General features: G+C 41.1%; 1 protein-coding gene across 8 annotated transcripts in view; it reads left to right on the plus strand.

The window, feature by feature from the left end:
• MAGI3 (membrane associated guanylate kinase, WW and PDZ domain containing 3) overlaps positions 1-23,821 on the plus strand; it is a 124,388-nt gene that overhangs the window by 67,051 nt on the left and 33,516 nt on the right. For all 8 annotated transcript variants that reach the window (XM_033152973.1, XM_033152974.1, XM_033152977.1 and 5 more), the window contains exons 8-12: positions 6,824-6,918; positions 8,437-8,625; positions 12,049-12,657; positions 14,720-14,766; positions 19,319-19,475. In XM_033152973.1, the coding sequence (XP_033008864.1) occupies positions 6,824-6,918; positions 8,437-8,625; positions 12,049-12,657; positions 14,720-14,766; positions 19,319-19,475 (1,097 nt within the window). The remainder of the gene's footprint in view (positions 1-6,823; positions 6,919-8,436; positions 8,626-12,048; positions 12,658-14,719; positions 14,767-19,318; positions 19,476-23,821) is intronic.

The following is a 23,821-nucleotide window of genomic DNA, read 5'->3' on the forward strand; positions in this document are numbered from 1 at the left end:
TCTGCGAACCGTTGCACCTGTCCCCTGGTCTCCACCAGGTAAAGCATGTCCGCACCGGACTGCAGAACTAGCTCCTGCTCTGGACTTACTCCTGCCAGAAACAGGCAGCTATCAGCACAACTCTGGCTGACACCTAGCTTTCTCAAAGCTTCTTGCACGCCTGAGGACCAATCTCTGGCTGACTCCTTCAAGCCAGTGATTGCCTCGTGCAAACTCCACACTTGATTTGGCCCGTTGTCCTCGAACCCTGGCGGAGGTACCTCGTACCTCTCCTCATCCAGGTCGGAATCCAAACAGGCACCTAAACCAAAGTGGCTTGCCTCAAAGCTGCTTTGAGTTGCGACCGCTAACAGCATGCGCGTGGTTTCGCTTCTGAGAGAGGGCGCGTCCAGTACCTCGTAACAATGGACCCCCTCCTCCTGAGTGAAACCTCTGGCTACTGACCTAGCCTTGCACTGCAACTCGCCAGTTGCTGCCGTCTTGAGTCTGTACACCCAACGACCTTCTGACAGCGTCGTGGTTGTGCACACACCCAAAGACCTCATTGAGCTTACCTGCTCTACCATGGCATCCTGCCATTTCTGGGCCTCACCTTGAGATACCCATTGAACCTCCACGAGGCTCTCCGGTTCACACTGAACCAAACAAGCACTCACGCTAGTGGCCGTGAACCTTTCGGGCAGAATCCCTTCAGTGGATCGTGCAGACTGCTGTGATACCACTTCAGATTCTCCCTCTGTTCCAGTTGCACTGGATCCCACCTGCACGTCCTTGACGTCAGGCATCTCACCTACAGACTTGCTGCGCCTGTGCATCCTAACTGAACCACCCAAGGATGACGTTGGCGCGCCTTTGGGCTCCTGCTTCACTGCCAAAGAACCCCCCTCTTGCACCAGGATGAGACCTGCGTCAGGCTCTCCTGGAGAAGAGTTGCCACACAAAGAGTCGCCAAGCGTGGCCTGCCTCCTAGTCCGTGACATAGGAGTTGCGGGTGCACTCCCAGGCTGCTGCCTTGGAGTCACCACTAGCTGCGCTGCACCCCGGTGATGACCGGGAACTCGGCCCGAGCCACCAGCAGGTGCCAAAACCACAGCGATACCCCCTCTTGGGGCTGATCCTCCTGGACCATTGCCACCCAGTTCCACCCAGAACCCTTGTGGAAGCTCTGCATCCAAGAGCATGTCTTCAGTGGCAGCAGGCAGCATCCTTTGCTGCCTCTCTGCAAGACCACATACCTGTGAAGAAAACAGGTTAGTCACACTGTGCTTACTCCCCCTCTCACTGAGGACCTGGGAACAGCCTACTCCAGTAGAAACCTGCTGTTCCACTGCAACCAGTGGTGCTGCCTCAGTTGCCTCCTTGAGCAACGCAGACCACATGTGGTGAGAGAAAACATCAGCCAAACACTCAGAACAACACGCTCCCCCCAGGTTAGCTTCTGGCATCCCTTCAGAAACAGCCACATGAACCAGGGAAAAGGGACGCGTGGTTTCCCTTTCAGACGTGGGGTAGCAGGATGTCGACTCCTCGACCTTGCAAACCCTGCAATCAAGAAAGCTGTTACATGCCCTTAACTTGCACCCTTCAGAGAACTCAGGCTGCTTCAGCACACTGTCCCAGTGGCGATTTGCCAGCCTTTGGTACCACTGACACAAACATAAGTGGTGCACGGGCACACTGGTGCACCGAGCAAACATTCCATCAGTGCCACCTCCCCCTGTTCTGGATTGAGACTTCTTAACAGCAAACAGCCCGTCCTGGCTGCATTCCATGCGTAGAAGCATCTTCTGGCCCCTGCAATCAGAACAGGTGATAAGCACAAAGCAAACAGCAAAAACAGTGGACAGAAGGTTTGACATAAACAACAGATACACAGTTATGTCAACAACCAAAGAAAACGCCAGTTCTGTCCCTTTAAGACTTGCAGAGACTGTCTCAAGCACGACAAACTGTCTCTTGCTTCCAACAGTCAGTTCTTCAAACTGCTCTGTAGAAAAAGATATGCAGTTCCTCACAAGTCCACCAGGAGGAACAACAACAACGACGACGGCAACCATCACACGCAGCCCACCAGGGTTGGCCTCTCTCAGCGTTGCCTCGGTGACTGCATCACAACAGTAGGGCTTATCTCGGCTCCATCCTTCAGTGGCATCAGGCTTCTCACACTCAGCTGGGCACGTGACCTGATGGCTGTGAGAAACGGCCTTGCCCTTATCTTCAGCCATGCACGTCAACAAAAGACCAGGTGCGGGCGACGTGACAAAACACAGATCCACAGTCAAGGCGTTTACGCTGGCTTCAGACTTGGAAACAGCCCCTCCCTTTCTGGGAGCAAAGCCCACGGCGGTCTGGCCCCCCTCCTGCTTTCCATGGCACTGTTGCTTCTCAACAGCCATAAGCCGAGCTGGGGGCAAGCCTTCCAAAGCCACTTCAGCCAGTCCCTCAGCCCTGTGAAACTGGGCTAGGGTCTTCTCCCAGGCTTCACAAGCACTGGCCAGACCTTCCTCCTCACAGGCGTTGGCCAAAACATCAATGCTCTCAGGGAACAGCCCTCTGCATTGAAGCTGTGAGGCTGGAGGTGCTTGCAAACAAAAACTTCCCTCCTCCTTGCTGGGAATCATCTTGCCCAGGGGTAGCGTACTCACGAATCTGTAGCTTCTCACCCGGCTCCACAGATGGGGGTTTCACCAGAGAGGTACAACTGCTTTTGCAGCCCTCGATCTGGGCTTCCCTGCTGCCTTCCAACCTCTGGCAGCAGGTTTTAGGCTCCTGAGCCATTCAGCAGACTGCTGAATGCTCCTGCTGGCAAAGCAAACTTCCCTGGATGCTCCATCACAGTCCAAGCCAGGGAGGCAAAGCACACACAGTCTGGAACTCTTCAGAACAGCTCCCAAACCAGTCCAGAATTGGGAAAACGCTTGGACCCATAACCTGAAGAGTTTTTTGATTGTTGGAAACACTTCAAACCAACCTTAGCACAACTGGAGCCCGGCACGCTTCCCCTGCGAGTACCTGCCTGAAGCGTTTTTCCTTGCTGCCGTCTCCTGTGCTATTCAGCAGAGTTTTCTTTTCTTATCTTCTCTCACGCAGCGGGGGGTGTGCATGCCAGCATATTACAGACAACAGAGTCCGGCTTCTTTCTAATCTAGAAGCTTTATTTTACAAGGCATAAATCTACATTCCTGGAGAGACGCAAGCCATGTTGGTGGCTTCTCCCTTCTCTCCGTTCTCCGGAAAAAACAGAAACAGAAAGTATCACATTACAAAGTACAACAGTACACAGAGCATCCGGTGACGCTCTTCCTCCTGTGGGTGGGACAGTCTGGTTGAGCTTGTTAACTCTAAAAGCTCCAAACCTCTACAAAAATATCAACAACCTCAGATATGCTGATGATACTACCTTGATGGCAGAAAGTGAGGAGGAATTAAAGAACCTTTTAATGAGGGTGAAAGAGGAGAGCGCAATATATGGTCTGAAGCTTAACATCAAAAAAACTAAGATCATGGCCACTGGTCCCATCACCTCCTGGCAAATAGAAGGGGAAGAAATAGAGGCAGTGAGAGATTTCACTTTCTTGGGTTCCATGATCACTGCAGATGGTGACAGCAGTCACGAAATTAGAAGACGCCTGCTTCTTGGGAGAAAAGCAATGACAAACCTAGACAGCATCTTAAAAAGCAAAGACATCACCTTGCCGACAAAGGTCCGTATAGTTAAAGCTATGGTTTTCCCAGTAGTAATGTACGGAAGTGAGAGCTGGACCATAAAGAAGGCTGATCGCCAAAGAATTGATGCTTTTGAATTATGGTGCTGGAGGAGACTCTTGAGAGTCCCATGGACTGCAAAAAGATCAAACCTATCCATTCTCAAAGAAATCAGCCCTGAGTGCTCACTAGAAGGACAGATCCTGAAGTTGAGGCTCCAGTACTTTGGCCACCTCATGAGAAGAGAAGACTCCCTAGAAAAGACCCTGATGTTGGGAAAGATGGAGGGCACAAGGAGAAGGGGACGACAGAGGATGAGATGGTTGGACAGTGTTCTCGAAGCTACTAACATGAGTTTGGCCAAACTGCGGGAGGCAGTGAAGGATAGGCGTGCCTGGCGTGCTCTGGTCCATGGGGTCACGAAGAGTCGGACACGACTGAACGACTGAACAACAACAACAACCTGGGAATGACAGAGATTTAACCTGGGACCTTCTGCATGCAAGGCAGATGCTTTACCGCTGACCTATGGCCCTTCCCTGATCTAGTCCTGTCATTGGCATAACAGAATGCTCTGTCTCCTCAAATATGTAGTACAGTGGTACCTCGGGTTACATACGCTTCAGGTTACATACGCTTCAGGTTACATACTCTGCTAACCCAGAAATAACGCTTCAGGTTAAGAACTTTGCTTCAGGATAAGAACAGAAATCGTGCTCTGGCGGCGCAGTGGCAGCGGGAGGTCCCATTAGCTAAAGTGGTGCTTCAGGTTAAGAACAGTTTCAGGTTAAGAACGGACCTCTGGAACGTAACCAGAGGTACCACTGTAATGTAAAATGCAGGTAATAATGAAGCAGTTCTGGCATATTTTGTTGGATCCATTCAGTGGACCATTTTTGTTAAACATTATCCTAGAGGGTATTCCAAAATGTTAGTGGACAAATCTATAGATTTGTCATAAGGTTTAAATCTGATCTTGATTCTTAATGTCATTCAGAAATAATAAACGGATGCAAATCAAGCAAGGTTGGCCACTGTCAATCCTATTGTATATGCTATATAAGTGCAGAAAAGCCTTTTAAAGATGTGTGATTTTACATGGCTGTAGTTGTGTTCAACAAGTATCTGGCTGGCATGAAATATATTGCTCTGGGAAGAATCCTGAAAATCTCAATTTCCAGTTGAAGGAGTTCTGTTTATACAGGGTTTTCATAGATCTAAGCTTGGTGACATGTGTATGTCAGATTGAGGATCTTGGCCATACATGGCCCAAAAACAAACGACTTCCTCTGACTTAGGATATACTCATATTATATGTTCCATAGGAATTCAAGGGCTGTAAGCAGCAAATGAGATATACATTGGAGAGGTTGATCTTTTAATAGGCTCTCCTGGGATGTTTTGAAAGCTCTAATTATACTCTGATGCCTTTTTAATCATAGCAAGCTTTAAGTTATGAATTACTATCTTTAGACCAGATTATTTTGTATCTTATTTTGATGCTAGCTATCAGAAGTAACACAGCAGCAGTTGTCTGTTATGAACAAATTAGATTTAATTTTTATTGTAGGATTCAGAGAAGTTATGGTGGAGTAGATAGAGTGTTGGCTTACATTTCATGTCCTCACTCTGACATGAGCCCTGTGGAGATGTCACGGAAGGGATGGGCAGATCCTGAAGAGGTGAGGGAATCAGGGAGTTGGAACTAGATGACCCAAAGGAGGAGAAATTGAGGCCTTTAGAAATGTCAGAGCTGGCGGAGGGGGCCATTGATCAAGAGAGTCAGGAGTTTGATTCTGGTGAATGTTCAAGCAGGTGGTAGAGAAGTGTCTCACCCCTGTGATATCAGTCAGGCACCTCCTGTAGGGTCTATGAAGCTGCCGGTTCCTCCTATCAGTAAGGAGCCTCCTCCAGGAGAGTAAGTTGGATACTGAACTGGCACCTCTGGCTCCAAGCAGATTGAAACAAACCCCTCGGGACCAACCCACTAGCAGATGTGCCCATTTGCTTGCCTAGAGCACAAACAACTGTTGTTTGCCATGCTAAGTCTTGTGCTCACCCCATCTTCAAAATGAAGAGGCAGGGTGTGTGTAGCTTGTTAGATCAATGTTTCAGCTTTTACTTAGCCATGCACTTCACCTGCTTTACCTTTAATTCTTGCCTTGCCTATGTACTTCTCAAATATAGCATAGTATGCATTCAAGAATTTGGCAGAACATAAACCTGAGTTTGAGTTCTTCATCTGGCAATGAATTTCAGGACACATTCAGCCATAAAGCTCACTTTGTCAGTTCATTATCTCTTAACCTACCTCACAGGTTTGTATGGACAAATGGAACTGCTTTGTGTATGTCACCATGTGGTCTTTGGAGGAAGGATGAGATATGCATGGGAGCAATAAATGGGAACTAGAAAGCATTGTCTGGTTATCCATTTATTTGGCTTTCATGCCATCGTTTGAGGAAGCTGTGATTAAATTTCTAGCCATGATAGGTTTAACCTCAACCAGGATTTAAGATTCTTCCTGATTTGACTTAGCAGTGGTGCAAAATTGACTCTTGTTAAGTGCGACAAGTTATTGATTAAGTAAACTCTGAGATATTTAATCTGCCAGGGGCATAGCATGAAGCCTAATAGGTGTCTGATACTGCATCATCAGATTCATTCCCACATAAAGTATGTCAGACTTAAAAATGGTTAACTGCAATAATTTCAAAGTGTAGCAAATGCTTCCAGTACTGCTACTAAAGGGTCTTTAAATAAAAGTTCCATATCATCAGCGAAAGCACTAACATTGTGCTGTATTCCATTTACCCCTCCCCTTTATTTTTTAGGGCTGTTGACTGACTATTGCTAAAGAAGAGAGCAAACAGGAGGGAAACTTGGACAGTCTTATTCCACTCTGTAGTATATTACAAACTCTTCTGAGCTTGACCAGTTCACCCTAATTTTGGCTCATGATTGCTAATACTCAATATTTGCTTCTTATTGTTGATTCAAGAAACAAAATTAATTGTTTTATAGGGGAATGGGCCACTTGGGTTGGCCTTTTTATGAAATATTTTATGAAAAATATTTCACAATTAAATTTTCACTGATGTCTTGTATATTTTTTCAGTCATATTAACCAGAAAACCCAGTTTGAAAATCCAGTTTTGGAAGCCAAACGGAAAAAACAGCTAGGACAGACAGATGGAGGCCCTTCAAATCCAGGTACTGTATTGGTTTCAATGGCAGCTTTTAGTAGACTCTGCTGAAATCTGCAGTAAATTAATCAAGAACTACATAAAAAAAATTCTTTCCAGTAGCACCTTAGAGACCAACTGAGTTTGTTCTTGGTATGAGCTTTCGTGTGCATGCACACTTCTTCAGATCGGAAAGAATTTTTTTATTTTGTTTCGACTATGGCAGACCAACACAGCTACCTACCTGTAACAAGAACTACATGTTGAACATAGTTGAACATAGTTGTGTTAGCTTTTATTATCACACAGGGGAAGAATTGTCAGTTAATTTTAACAGATATTTTAGAAAATATTTTAATCCCACCAATGAGTGGTTTGTGTTTCTTTTTGTATCTTATTTATTTATCAGAAACTATTAGCATAAATATTTTTCCATCTTATAGTGCACTTTATGTACAATACTATATACCTAAGGACCATTAGTAGGACCACCAAGCTTTTGTTGATCAATGCAGGATGTGCAGTCTGCTGCAGTTACTGCAGCTTGAAAGTGAAGCTGAGGCTGGATTCCCATTCAACTATCCCTCATGCTATGAATTTCCTACAGACATGATGTGTGTGTAAATTGTTTAAAGATTGAAATAATAATGACATTTTCAACACACAACATGACAATTTGCAAAATATGCAAATGACACTGCCTCCATTTGAAGACTTTACGTTTTATACACACATTGTCATAGGTGAGCATTAGTAACCCATAAGACAGCATTGCTGTGCTGTATATTTAAAACAATCTCTGCAGTTGAAACGAATTGGTGGTCTTATAGCTGCAGAATAAGCTTTGGTATCTGAAGAAGTGTGCATACACATGAAAGCTCATACCAAGAACAAATTCAGTTGGTCTCTAAGGTGCTACTGGAAGATATTTTTTATTTTGTTTGATAATGAGCTTAAGGCATCCTAAAACCATTTGTTGTAATCAGCTTGGCCACTCCATAGTGTGGATGGACAGTCAGTGATTTGGCTATCTAGACGCAGGATGAAGATGAAGAAGCAAGTGTGTGGCTTCAGGTCTTCTGGTTCCTGCCTTCAGTTCTAATCACAGCATTTGATAAACAGTTATGGCTCAGCCATGTTTGATACTGCTAGCAACAAACATAAGATAACTGGAACAGTCATAATCTCCAGTTGTCTTTTTTGTTAACATGAAATTCAAAAGGTTCTTTTCTTTCTTAACACCATCCTTTTAACCAGATAAAGGCAAATCCATACTTACCTATAACTTGGCTCCTCCCGCCCAGCCCCCCCCCAAGCTGGAACTGGAGCTGCTATTTCATTGGTTAAGACTTCACATTTGATTTCTGCTATGAAGATTTATTTCTAATCTTATTCCAAATGCATCTCCTTTGTTGCTTTTATTTGACTATTCTTGCGGTATTTTTCTTGTTAAATGGTGTATTACTGCTATATTAGCTAGCTTTAGCTGCAGCCCCAATTATTGAATGACTATATGGGGAACCCTTTTGCTTTTGCTTGGCTGCAGAACCAGTGAAGTCTCTCTTCACCCGAGACCCATCCCAATTGATAGGAGCACTCATGCGGACATCATTGAAGAAAAGCAGTATGGGCTTTGGCTTCACAATCATTGGTGGAGACAGACCAGATGAGTTTCTGCAGGTGAAGAATGTACTGAAAGATGGACCAGCTGCACAGGATGGCAAAATTGCACCAGGTGAATTAAGGGGTCTCCCCCCATATTTATTTTGCAGTTTGGACAAATGGTGATACAAAGATTATGAAAAGAGATGGTTCTGACAATTCAGTGATGGTCCTGTTGAAGTTTGCTGCTATGTGTTTCAAAAGTTTCATTAACAGTGAAAATGAAGTAACAAAATATTTAAAAGATGCTCCTGTCTTCTGCATTGCATCTCCTTATCTAGCTATGTTTGCTGCCGTTACTCTCTTCAGTTCAAAGGACTAAAGTAGATTTAAAACGATTAACATTTGTGCTTTTCAGTCTTTTATTCTTTTGGCTCTTCGGGCTCCAGTTTAAGACCAGGCTAGGTTGCAGCTGCTGTAGATTCCTTCAGGATTTTCTAAATTTAGTTTACATTCTTAGCCATGCATGACATAACATCAAGCTTATTGCATGCTATTCTGGTGGTGTAGAAGTTCTTGTGCGAGATTTTGTTAATCGGTTCTTTGTGTCTTTGGCCATTTTGCAGACGTTTAATACATGTTTAAAATTAATATAGAGAACCACAAAATAAGTAGTTGAACATTGGTGCATTCTGTTACGAAGTACATCCAATGTTCCAGATAATTTATTTGTTTCATAATTACATAATAATCACTTTTTAAAAATGCATAAATGCCTCTCTATATAATTGACTGGCAAACACAGGTTCAGAATCTTTAGAACCAGTTCATTCAGTGAATAGTCATAATTTTGTAAGTATAGCCACAGATTGTGTACAGTTGCATCTAACACTCATTTAACTTGCATGATTTTAACCATACATTGTTGAAAGCAGGCTGGTTGGTATTGTGCAAGATAAATCCAAGCCAGGTGGAGAGCTTAAAAGCTCTTTTTTGCGCCAGGCTCACTTGGAGTTACCTGGCACATAAAAAACTTTTAAGCTCTCCACCTTGCTTGTTTGTTGCAAAGTGGTTTGGGGAAGGCGGAAGTCCAGTGTAGAGCATAATTATCATTATTACCACCATCATCATTATCACCTTTTTCCTGGTTGTTCCAAAGTTCTTGAGTGTGGTATGACATCATTATTATCAATATAATTACCTTTTTCCGGCTTGTTCCCAAAGGGCAGGGCAGGGCAGGGCAGAGGCGTTATCATCATCATCATTATGACTTACCACTACTACTATCATCATCATTATTTCCTTTTCCTTGATTGTTCCCAATATGTTTTGTTTGATAGGGAAGGATGTTTCAGAGACATTTTTATCCTCATCACCTTTTCCTCCTGCCAGGAGGTGTTGTTCCCAAGTTGTTTGGGGAGGAGAGAACACAGTGCAAAGGCAAAAACATTATTATAGTTATAATCTCATATAATACACCCCAAATTTTGAGAAGCATGTATATGACATTCTGCCTCTAATATCACACTTATTATTGGCCAGTATTGTTCAGCTGCTACTCTGGTGAGTTGACTTTTATGTATTTTAGGTCTATTGTATTCTTTTCTATTCTATTCCATAAAGATTTTTTTAAAAAATATTTGCCAGCTAGCATTAAGGGGTCATTTGTTTTTGTTTTCTTGACTATGCATGGCATGGCTGGCTGGCTGTAGCAATTCAAGATGTTTTCTGGATTCAGTTATGTTTTCTTTTGCTGTCTAACTTACAGCAGCACACCAGGAGCAGACGGCATAAGTACCAAGACTTAACAGTGTCTGGAAAAGCAGAAAGATTTTTAATCCATTTGTTCATATTTGAACAATTTTATGTTCCTTGCTCTTTTCTTGCAGGTTGTATTAGGTTGTATCTAGTGTTAGTCCTACTTGGAGTAGACCCCTTGAAATTTATGGACACTACTAACTTAGTTCCATTAATTTCAATGTGTCTACTCTGAGTGGAATTTAGAGGGATATAATAGCTTAGTTGGTAGAGCATGAGATTTTTAATCTCAGGGTCGTGGGTTTGAGCCCCACATTGGGCAAAAGATTCATGACTTGCAGGGAGTTGGACTAAATGGCCCTCACACTCCCTTCCAACTCTACAATTCTTTGATTCTTTCGGAAGCAGCGGACATTTTGTGTTAGGCCACACCCTTGGTGGCAGTCATTTGTGACTGGTACCCTCAGCATTTTCTCAAAATTTCATATGTGCCCACCAACCAAAAAGCTTTCTTCTCTTGTGGCAATGACAGTGCCCTCTAGAGGTAGAAATCTATTGAGGGTTGTTCTCTCAGTTGTACAATTTAGGACTTGCTTGTCCTCTGTGTAATGTTCTGATAAGTCTTACATAAAGGTCTTCCTGCTACATAGTTTTTAGAAATCATTTGCGGAGAGTAAACATATGAACCCCTTGCCTTAAACATGTATTTCATTGTAAAAGAAAATATTCCATAATGCTTTTCCCCCATTTGTTTGGAAATAAACTTTAAAAAGCTTTGGAGAAAAATGAGGAAACCCCACCCCATTCCTGCCCCCCTAGACCTTCACATCTGTGATCCAGACTTTTCTCTCTCTGTTTGAGAGCTTGGTTTTCTCTGTTTTTGCTCAGAGCAGAGTGACTATCTTCCTAGAGTTCTCTTCTGACCATCACAAAAAACAGCAGTTTATGGAATGTTCTCTTTGAGTCCCTCTCCACAGTGAACATTAGCACCTTTTGTCTTTTTTATCAGACAGGTTCTTCCTTTTCATGCTGTTGCTTTTATATTTTGTTTAGAAGGTTGTGGCCCTCGTTTCTAGTCTCTATAATCTCTTTTCCTTAATTCCACACACATCTAATTACAGGGCATATGTCTTAGATTGTTAGATCTGAATTGTGTGAAATTCCATTGCAATAAGTCATAGATACAAAAAGCCAGTAAGAATTCATTCGGTTTACTGGGTTGCTTACAAGGAGTGCTGTTTGTGAAGTTGTCCATCATCAGAATGGGCATATGGTATGATAGCATTTATCAGACTTTACTAATCTGATTTTTCTTGTGTAGAGTTGAAAGGTGCATGTTCTCTATACTTGCTTTTGTGTTCTTAAAAGGCAAAATTATTTATGAAATAAGTTTAATATGAAAAAAACTTGTAATACTTTTTTCAGTGACAATACATGAAAGCTAGAAGAGTAGTCTATTTATTTTGGAATGTGTTAGAATGTATAAAGTAAACTAAACTATATGCTTGCATGTACACTACTTCCATTTTGAAACCCACTGATTCCCTTTTGAAATTGCAAAAGTCTGCTGCAGATTAAGCTTTATATATTTAGAACTGTGTGATCTTATCAGAGCCAAAACACAGATTACATGCAAGAGAAATCCTGCCTTGTGCTGCAAATGAGCAAAAGGAAATAATGCTATCTTTTTGAGTAGTTTCCAGTGTTTTTCCTTAGAGAGGTCACTAACATCCTGATCATGCTAAGGTATGGGAATAATGTTTACTTGTATTAACAATGTCCTGTTTACTTTTAACAGGTGATGTCATTGTGGACATAAACGGCACATGTGTCTTGGGCCATACCCATGCTGATGTTGTCCAGATGTTTCAATTGGTTCCTGTCAACCAGTATGTGAATATGACTCTGTGTCGTGGATACCCTCTTCCTGATGAAAATGAGGACCCTGTTGTAGATATTGTTACAGCCACTCCTGTCTTAAATGGTCAGCAAATAGTAAAAGGTGATACTTGTATGATCAACCAAGAGTTAATACCTGGAACAATGGTTTTGGACCAGAATGGAAAGTCAGGGCATATCTTACTCAATGGACGCTTGAATGGACCTTCCACAGACCTTAGTGAACAGAGGTCCTCCGTGTCTTCTTCAGGATGCTCTCAAGCAGAACTGGTCACTATTCCTCTGATCAAGGGACCTAAAGGTTTTGGATTTGCAATAGCTGACAGCCCTGTAGGGCAGAAGGTGAAGATGATCTTAGATAGCCAGTGGTGCCATGGCCTTCAGAAAGGGGATATAATTAAAGAGATTTATCATCAGAATGTGCAGAACTTAACTCACCTTCAGGTGGTAGAAGTACTGAAGCAGTTTCCAGTTGGAGCAGAAGTGCCACTGCTTATCCTAAGGGGAGGTAGGTAATGACATTTTTATGTATTTTAAAATATCTGTCACTTTTAAGCACTATGTAATGGCGTAAATGTAAGTTTATCACTCTTTTGCACTGTGTATTTTTATATTTATGGGTGATAATAAAAGTAGAAAATGTCATACTCTCTCTTTTCATTTTTTTAAAAAGATACTAAGCATTCTGAAACACTGTAAGATCTTTTTTTCAACATACGGTACATTGTTTTAATACATGTTGATGGTTTAAATCAGTGTGGTTTTGAAAGGTTCATTCTGCCATTGGATTGAAAATGAAATGCAGTTGTCCAAGCACAATCAAAAACCTGCTTCTTGATTTCAGGAGCCAACATGCAAAATTTGATTGTGCAATCTTAAGAGGTGTCCAAATATATAGTGAACAAACAGCTTTCCAAAATATATTGTAGATATAATACCTGAAAGGTGAATACTTGAGTGCTGCCAGATAAGAACTTCACTTGTGGTTTCCTGGTTTGCCTTTCATTTGTCTTGATCTATTGTATGTCCTTTCGGGTTACATATTTTGGCTTCCTAACTCCACCTTGCCGAGGGTCACATAATCAAGTGTTAAGCATAAGTGTAAGCTTTCTTTTACTAATGGGCTCTGCATTCATACCATAAAGTACAATTTGTGATATCGGTTTGTACAACTGGGCTATTAAATGACTAACCTTGCCAGGTAGGTCACTTCAGCTCTAAGTGATCTTGGTTAAAGTGGCTAAACAATACAAATCCCTCTATTGATCTTGTATATATTTATATATAACTTTTGGGGGAATTCAGATTTGGAATTGCCCTCAGTGTGAAAACTGATTGATAGGATTCACTTTTCCTGTGGTAAGGAAAATTCATTTTTTGCAAGATGTTTTGGCCATCTGTTAAATGGTTAGCCTAGGTACTAATGTTAACTATAGATCGTCGTCCCCTCTGCCTGTGTTGGTGAAGGCAGAGGGAACACTCCCATGGAAATATCAATTTCTATTAATTGTGTTTTTCAGAGGTTTAGCTGTATTGCAGCAAAAACAACTGAGAGTCCCATGACTCCTTAAAGACTAAGAAATTAATGGACTAGAGTTCACGTCATTAGATACTTCAAATAAAGTGGACTATAGTCTACAAAAGCTTATAACTTAACAAGTTTGTTAATATTAAAGGTGCCACAATAATCTTTTTTCTTCCTGTACTATACCTGTGAGATTTTTCTTCTGTTGGAAAGCTGATATGCTCCCCATCCCTCTTCAGCTCAATGGTTGATGACTAAGAAGACAAACACATTTTTATTGTATTTAATTGTATGAGGCACCTAGAACATTTTAATTAAATGTTGGAATAAAAGGATTTTGAATTCCCCTGTGAGAATGGAAAATATATGTATTAATTTATATCACTGTGTCTGGGGCAGATGAACTTGTTCCATGGTTCTTGGAACAAATTGAAAGATGCTGATTTACTGAAAACAACCTGTTTATCATGCTATCTGTTTGTAGGTTCACTGATTCTTATGTCTATTTTCAAAATGTTCAGGAAGTTGGGATTAATTGCTACCTAAAGTGCAATTAAGCCATGTTACTGTTGACCTGTTTTTGGAATCTGCTTTGTTATCTGAGCTATACTGTCATGGTTCAAATTATAATACTAGCTGGACACCTGAATTTTCTGCAGAATTCATTAACTATTGTGATTTTAGTAGTAGGCATTTAGAAAGCTTTTTTTGTGAGGAGAACAAATTAAGTTATAGAACCGATTTTTCTATAATGTAAAATTAACCAAAACAGAGGATGTATCTTTGAGTTCTTGGAAGGAACTTGTGCTGTTCTTTATCATCTTAAAAACTGCAATAGAAATAAGACCTCTTTGGTAGGGATGTGTAAGGTTCTAGGTGGCCTGCTCACTAGAAACCTGGAACACTTTCCCCTTGGCAAGCTTACAAGTGGATTTGTGAATGCTAGAATACAGAGTTCTAACCTGCCAGATTAGTATACCAGATATAGAAAACTGTAGAATATAGTGGTGTGATGGGTTATATTAATATTTATTCTCTATTTTAGGCCCTTCCTCACCTACTAAAAGTTCCAATGTTGTGAGTATTGATAATGTGAGTATTGATCAGTTGTTTCAATTGACTGCAATTTTTTTGTTCATAAAGTAAGTTGATGATAATTCAGATTAGCTCTTTTAGAGCCTTCCACGCAGGGCTGTCTTAAGCATATGTGGTGCCGGGGTGCAAAGATCTGCCCGGTGGCCCCCCCCCCCAGTTGCCCAGTCCCAGGTGCGCAGGAGGGCAGAGCTGACCGGCCACCTCAGTGTCTCGCTGGCTCAGTCGCCCCCAAACTCATGGCGCTCCGACCAACAGGCGGGCTCTTCCCCGGACTCAACTCTCGGGCCCCAGACTCTAGGCCAGGTGCCCCTGAGAGCCCGGCACCTGGGTGTCCCATACCTCTAGCGCCTATGGGTGAGACGACCCTGCCTCTAGGTTCCTTTTGAGGTATATGTTTTGCTCTCACTTCCACATAAGAATGGTGTGCAGTGAAAAACATCTCTCCTCAAGATTTGTGGTGGAAGACTGACATAAAATTTTAAGTTGTACAATAGCTGCTAGTCTCCACTGGTGTTTCTTAAATGTGGATGAAACTCTTTATATATCTCCCTTAACTTTTGTAAAGGACAACTTATTCCTAAATTTCTGAGTGTAGTAAAAATCCCCTCCATCGGCTTACTTTCTGGTATTAATTTGAGAGGAGAATGAATTTTGTTTGTTGCCTCAACTACATTAAGTAGCTCCCAAACTCTGTTGTTCATTGGAGGAGATGATAGCAAAGGAAAGGCTATGTAGATTGAATAGAATCTGCCTTTCTGCATTAGAAAACAACCTTTACTTTGTTGTTTTCCTTTACAAGATAGGGAATAGGGAAAGGCCTAACACAGGTAAGGGCTGGTGAGCATGTTAGCTATGCCACTTAAGGACAAAGTTTAAAACAGTTGTATTGCTAAAACAATTTTTCTGAATATTAGTGCTGAGCCAAGCGAAAAAGAGATTATGAACCCTTCTTGAACTCTTTACAGTGCACAGTGGTAACTCTTACTTTAAAAATTCTGGGTACACATATTAGGCCTGGCAATATCAATATATTGCCCAGGACCAGTATGAAGGGCAGAGCGCGACGGCAGCTCCACTCAGCAATATATTGCTGGTGAAACCACCACCGTTCCTAAGTCCCTCTGTCTCCAGTGCACTGAGGGAAAAACAGGCTGCAGTGAGAGCTGAGGCAGTTTCACCCCTCACCATTTGGGGCCAATACAGCTTCTTTCAACATCACGGTTTATTGCCAAACCACAATATTTGGCTGGTGATACATCACAGTGTTGAAAACCTAACATTGCCCAGCCCTAACACATATAAAATATTTGTCAGCATCCTAATAGAAGAGTGTGGTCTAATAACTCATGCAAGCACTATCCAGCTTGATTACCCAAGATTAATCCAAAAAGGAGTTATGAGGACTTCTTTTATCTTTCAGTGTACCATGTATATTAATCTTCATTGGGGTTTTTTAACCTGTCTCTGAATCTCATCTGTGTGCAAACTGATAAGATGTACTGTTAAAATACATACTTCATATTTGCTTTGCCTTAGTCTTCAGTTTATGGTTTTCAGTAGGATATGCATGCATGCACAAGCACACATTTTTCTTTGCTTTTTTTAATGAAAGTGCTGAATGAGACATGAAAAACTGTTCCTCTCAAGTATAGTTTAAGTAGGCAGACTGGGTTCTTTCATAATTGTCATGACTCCATTTTTTATTGTTACCACTCCTGGCAAAATACTCATCCAGTGAAGAGTATGATTGAATTTCACAAAAATCAATATCTTTCAGGTTGATTAAATGCACTTTTTTCTTACCGGTATATCTACTCAGAAATTAGAGTAAGAAGCATTGAAAGATTGCTTTCATGAATGGTACTTGATAGGGCCTTTTCTCTCACACTCAAAAAAGTAATTTCAGAGTTATGATGAACAAAATATATGTTTTTGTCCTCTTATGTGAATGCATTTGGTTCATTTTCTATTAACACAAGAATGCTGTTCGGCAACTATTTTTAAAACTAGGTATATCATGTACAGTAAATGATTAGAAAAAACACTAATTTTATTTGAGTAAAGCTCTGAAGAACAGGAACACAGTAGCTGTTGTACTAAGGTCACTTTTTGAAATCTTCGGAGGAATGCATTAAAATGCACAGGCAGTTTTAACTTCACTAAACATAAACTGAATGCTTAGTGACATCTACTTTGTCAGCTAATTGGTTTTAAAAGGGCAAATTCTTATGCTTATAAACATGTGGAAAGTTTCCAACTGTAAAATCCTTCAGGGATTTTCTCTTGGCAGCCATGAATCTATTTCAAATGCTTCTGCAGATGAATATGTGCTCATTTGCAGACACGTTTCAGGCTTTGTCTCAATCTAGAACAAACATCTTAAAATCAGCTAGTTTTATGAAACACTGGAAACGTACATTTGATCTGGAGCAGCCATTTTTGCTGTCATTTCTGCATAGAGTGAGGAGGAATTTTAGAGGGCTTTTACATTCAGCTGTTTAATTCCTTGTAAATGATTTCCCCTTGTTATTCAGGGGGAACACCTGCAACTGTGGCAGCTATTCACACAAGTATATAGAGAAACAAACTGCCATAGATTGCATGTAGATTAGTTAAGTACAAATGTCAACATTACAACCCACTGTAACCAATCCATATTTTTCCCTTATAGAAGCTATCAGTATTGTAACTGGTTTCATTTACTATATAATGCTTTAAAATATTGGAACAGTTTAACACCTGTTATTTCAGTAATTCTTGCAACAGCTTCATAAGGTAGCTCAGTACTATTACTGTATTTTTCGCTCCATAAGACACACTTTTTTCTTCCTAAAAAGTAAGGGGAAATGTCTGTGCGTCTTATGGAGTTGAATGCATGGTCCCTGGAGCTGAATTGCCTAGGGGCCAAAAGCAGATCGTGCTCTTTTTTTTTTACAAAGAGAGAAGGGGGTGTTGAAAGGAAGCCGCTGAACAGCTGTTCAGCAAGTAATCGGGAGAGAGATAAAGCTCCCTTTCCAGCCCCAGCCCCTTGCCCAGGCCTCCATTGTTGAATGCAGAGGGAGGCTGTTTGTTTCCCCAATGACATGTGACTGGCTGATTAGATTATCTGTCTGGAAACTGTAGAAATGGCTGTAGGACTAGAAGCTGCAGAACTGTGAGTTGAACCCCATAAAAACGGGGCTTTTCCTCTTTGAAAAAGAAGCTGCACCACTTTCAGCTGATCCTCAAAAAAACGGGCTTTTCCCTTTGCAAAAAAAGCTGCACCACTTTTAGCTGATCCTCAAAAAAACAGGGCTTTCTCCCTTTCCTCCTCTAAAAGCTAGGTGCGACTTATGGAGCGAAAAATGTCTTATTTTCCCTGTACTATAATTGGTGGGCTGAGGCAGAGAAAATACCAGCTTGCCTAAGGCCATATAGTGAGCTCAGGGCTAAAGGGAGATTTGGGAACTTCCTAACTCACAATCTTCACTATGCTGCATCAAATGCCCCAGTTGTGGGGAGGGCATGACAAAACATTACAGGATAAGGGCAGGGTAATCTTTGACAGGCCATTCATAATCTCCAACCCTCTGGAGCAGATTCAAAGCTGGGGGCACATGAGGAGAGGAGATGGAGGGGAAGTTATATTGTGCAAATGGAAGCCCTTTCACAAAAGGGACAACTTCGTGGGATGCTACCCATTATTTTGGTATTTTCCCCATGGTTTCCCCACTTGCCATTTCATTCTTACAACTCTGTGTGGTAGGTTAGACTAAGAAAAAGGGGCTGGCTCAATGCCATCCTGTGAGCTTCAGTGGCACATACTTTCTGATCTTGCAGCAGAGGTTTTATGTAAAGAGAGTAAAGCAGAAGTAGATTTGATGTGATGAAATTTTTAGGGACATAGGTAAGTGGAATCTTAAGGGGCTTATGGCCACGTGATGTTCTCTGAAGTTATCATTCTTTATTCCACTGTTTTTACTGCTTTCACCTCATGAGTTAACTACTCATATTTAAAGTTTCAAATCAAGGCCATAAACTAAACAACTTGCAAGTTTCAGATCAAGACCATAAACCAGGGGTCACCAACCTAAGGCCCATGGGCCAGAAGCGGCCCACGGAGGTCGTTTGACCGGCCCACAAGCTGCCTCCGAACCAAGCCTCCCGTTCTCATGCTGCGCTAAACCGGCGCAGTGCGGCACGGGGACTCGCTTCTGCAGCACCGAAAATTGTGTCCACACATGCGCTGATGCTGAAAATTGCACGCACACAATCTGGCCCATGGAGGGATCTCCGCGGGACCAATCTGGCCCAGGCAAGATAAACCTTGCTGACCCCTGCCATAAACTAAACAACTTGCAGTTCTAGATTGACACTTCATTAGAAAACGCTTTCAAATACCACAAGCAGGAATAATCCTTTTAGAAAGCATTAATTGAAGCATGCTTGTTATGAGTTGAGTTGTTACGGTGCTCATTACGACTTCTTTCACTTGTTTAAGTGAGTTGGTATATTCTTGCAACTTTGTACAAGTGTGTATTTCTGGTTTCTCTCTCCCCACCTTCTGCAGAAACTAGATAAGCAAGAAAATTCAGGAAGCCAAGAGACCATCAGTGAGTCAGCCCCACAACCCATGCCTTTTCCACCCAGCGTTCTAAGGTCAGCGTCCCCAAAGCTAGACCCTTCAGAAGTCTACCTGAAGTCTAAAACATTGTTTGAAGAAAAACGTGAGTACATAGACTTAAGATACATATTGCAGCAAAGTTACTGGAAATGCATTCTGATCTGAGAATTGTCAAGTTCATTCCTAAAAGGATGTGTAGTAGAAAATAGTATCTCTAAACATTAACAGAATGCTTTTCTCTCCCAATAAATGCAGAGGTAAAATAGTTTCTCAGAATAGGTGATTAAGTTCCAGAGTCACTTACTGACCATGTACACTTGAGCAAAAGCTCCTATTTTATAAATTAGGGCACTGCTTTTACCACCAGATACCCACATACATTGAGCCTTTTGTATTTTAACTGAAACAAATTTTAAAGGACCTAAGATCCCTGTCCCCAAATGAGAAACACCAGAATCACCCAGATGACAGCACTGCATAAACCACAGCCATTTTATCTGAATCAATAACTGCATACACATTTTTCAGTTCAGAAGTTTAATTGTATGATCCATGGAAGATGTAGGTAAACAAACAAAGATGTGAGTGGCGAAGTAGGCTGCAGTTGCCAAACAGCCAAAGAAAGCAAAGGGAAGAAGAGGGAACTAAATAGCAGGAGCTTGTACAAGAATATGAAGCAACAAATCATTGAAGAGAGAGATCCAGAGACAATGAAATAAAATACTAGCACTGACAAGAAAAAGGTAACTTAGAACAAGTACTAAAATATTGAGAGGAGATGGTGTTGCAGAGAAATCCAAGACTATGCTGCAGCCAAGAGGACTTGCTTGAGTAAGTTCTCCAGCCATATTGTTACAGCAGACAGCAGCTGTGAGCATTGCAACCAGCAGCATTATTTAATGCTGTTTGTATTTGTTTTCAAAGTAGCTATTTTGTCCATCATTTATTGAAATGTAGCATGAGTGGTGTGAAAAATGCCGAGATGCTTCAGGCCTTTGAAAAGGCAGAAGAAGCTAGATGTGGATTTTTAGTAACCCACTGCAGATTCACTATCATCCCTAATGTATAGGTGATTAGGAAGCTATGACAGGAAAGTTTATGACATAGGAAATAAAGCTGACTTATGGGCAGAAACTGGCCCTGGTGGTGGAGGAGATATGGATGGTCCAAAAGGAGGAAGATAGTCCAGGCTTCAGTATGTTAAAAACAGGATGATGGATCCTAACATTGGCTTCACCAGGACCCTTAACTTCTCTTTAAACTACTAGATGCCTGCTGGGACTCTGTATATATCTTATTGGACCACCCGACCATAACAGCTGAGAAGTCTTAACACACTCTAGCTAAAGCTCATCAGGAATAGGAAATAAATGTTGCCCTCACTGTAATAGCATTACATAACTGAACCTAAAGCTAAACTATTATAGGTTATGGTGCATCACTTCTAGTTCCTAGACATTGCAATTCAGCATCTGACAAAGAGGACTTTAGCCAGTGAAAACCTATGTACTAATAAAGTAAGATGTTTGAAAACTCTTATTTGAATTCAGCAAGATGTGTATTTTGTATTTTATTGTATCTTTGTTTATTATTGTTGCTTTAAAACAGCTTGTATGAACAGATGCAATTATATGGCTGGCTGGCTGCCTCTATTTTTAAATTTCATACTAAAAAATAGAAAAGACAAGGTGCATCACTGGTAGGTGAGCGTATATGCAATAAATTTCAGTAGAGTTTAAAATCCTTGCATATAGATGAGATCAGGAATATGATACAAATTGAGTGGAAGAGAAGGTTCTTTTTGTACAAATTATAAAATTAGTTTGGTCACCATATAGTCACCATCTCTCTAAACCACCTGAGCTTTGACCTTACAATTTATTCCTCTGGCAGCTATAGAGCAGGCATAGGCAAACTCGGCCCTCCAGATGTTTTGGGACTACAACTCCCATCCCTAGCTAACATGACCAGTGGTCAGGGATGATGGGAGTTGTAGTCCCAAAACATCTGGAGGGCCGAGTTTGCCTATGCCTGCTATAGAGGATTGAAACACATGCGATTACCCTTCCTGACCACAGACAGAGATCTCTTCTTCAGACATTGGCCTAGTTACTGTTTTGTAACAGTCATTAAGATTTTGTTGGACTTCTCATTTCTATTCCAACTTCAGCAGTGTTTTTCCTAATTTTGTCAATAGAAGTTTGATGATAGAACTCTACCAGTTCTGTCCCTAAGATGTGTTTTCATCAGGATTGCATATTATCTGAAGGCAGCCCTGTTTAGGGAAGATTTTAATATTTGATGAATTATTGTATTTTAATATTTTGCTGGAAGCTGCCCAGAGTGGCAGGGGAAACCCATCCAGATGGGCGAGGTATAAACAAACAAAACATTATTATTATTATTATTATTATTATTATTATTATTATTATTATTATTATTTGATTAGACAAATTTCTTTTGACATTTAAAACCAATTTTAACTCTAAACTATGAATTAAAACGATAGCTGAAATGTGGTGCTTCAACACCACAACCTAGTGCAGCTTGTAAATATTTATGGGAAAACATTGGATTTACAGTATATTATATCCTGCTGTTAACAGTAATAATTAAAATAAAAATACAATAATAAAATCACAGAGGCACAACTTATCAGGATCCTTCCCACAGGACAGTCCAACTGGAGCAGAAATAGACACCTGGTGTTATCTTTGTCTGCCTCTCTCATAGTTCCTTCCCAGAGGGCAGCTGGTGGTAGATGATCACGGGAGGGGACAGCCTAGTTGAAGCAGGTTCCATTATATTCTCTTTGACCACCCAGTGGTCCATATTCAAATCATAGCTATTTTACTTTTAAATAGATGTACATAAATTGATATGGTCTTGTTTCATGCCACTTTACACTCCCTGTATATAGAGATAATATCAGTCAGTGTAAGAAAAAGTCTCAATGAAGCTGGCTCAGAATATTCAGCTGTCACAAGCTGGGAAGTATGAACTTTCATTAAAATGTGTGGCAATTATATGAAGACAGCTACAGAAATCATAGTTATCCTGGATTAATATTAATATATGTATCATATTCCTACATGGAATTACTTACTTTTAATGACAGTAAATTCTGGAAGGCTTGTGAATAACCTTGATAAGTTTGCCTTGAAGACAGTCCTATCTGAAGCCCAATCTTTCATTTGTTTACTAGCATACCTTGCCCACACTTACCTAGGTAAATTATTTGTGATATGAAAGACAGAGAACTTTTTTTAAAAAAAAATCTTCCTGGTCGCCTAGAAGCAGTCTTTGTCAAAGGCAACCAGATCACTGGCTTTTCAGTAGCTTATCACTAGAATTTTCAGAGGGTTAGCCATGTTGGCTTGCTGCAGCAAAAACAGTGCAGACTAACAAATGTATTATGTCATAAACTTTTGTGGATTACCGTTCACTTCTCTAGTCCACAAAAGCTTGTGCCATAATACATTTGTTAGTCTGTAAGGTGCTGCAAGACACTGTCCCCTACCAGCTGAAGAAAGTTGCTTATGGTAAAATTTGTTAAAAGGTTAAATCTGAACCTGAACCTGCTTTACTTGTCTGACTTAAAAGTTGTTTTTGATCTACATAATTGGCTAAGTGGGAAAGTTTTGAGAGAGTTGGAAAAGCGTGCCCCGAGAGTTTGGTTTTAAGCTGGTTCTTAGCAGTTCTTAGGTAGATTATTATAACTGCTAAAGTTTGTTTCAATTAGCTTAACACCAGTTTTCACCTTTTGGAATGCCTAAGTGCCATTTACTAACTTTGTGAAAAGGATAAAGTATTTGTCTAAAGCTAATACCTATCTTTTTTGGTTTCAAATATCATCTTCACCAGAGCCTACTATAGTTACACTCTCTGAGGTCTTCCCAGATTTTACTAAGGGAAGTATTGGGAGCAAGAGTCAGGATTGTACACTCCCTCCCCTGTCCATCTTACCATGGGAGAAGCGAATGAATGCAGAAAGTTGTTTGGCCATTCAGTTGTCTCCATGATGAGAGGAGCAGGGGAAGGAAGCAGGTGAGCCCAAGGCCCACTCCCAACCTCTTCTCAGGTAACAGTCTGAAGGGTGTAATAACATCTAAATAGGGCCTAAAACTAAAGTTACCCAAATCTCTTTCTAACGCACATTATTCTGAACTTTTCTTTTGATTTTTCTGAGGCTTTAACAGAGTATTTGTAAATAGTTTGCAGCCATTTTAACCCAAGCTGCCATTTTAACCCATGGCAGTTTAGTTCACTGAGTGGATTAGTTAGGGCTCGAGTGTTTTTCAGTACAGTGGTACCTCGACTTACGAATTACTCGACATACGGATTTTTCGACTTACGAATGGACATCCGTTGGCGGTTTTAGATGGGGTTTACTCGACTTACGATTTTTTCCAAATTTTTCGTTTCCAATGCATTCCTATGGGGAAATCG

This window comes from Lacerta agilis, chromosome 6 (genome assembly GCF_009819535.1).
Source record: "Lacerta agilis isolate rLacAgi1 chromosome 6, rLacAgi1.pri, whole genome shotgun sequence".
Classification (NCBI taxonomy): Eukaryota; Metazoa; Chordata; class Lepidosauria; order Squamata; family Lacertidae; genus Lacerta; species Lacerta agilis.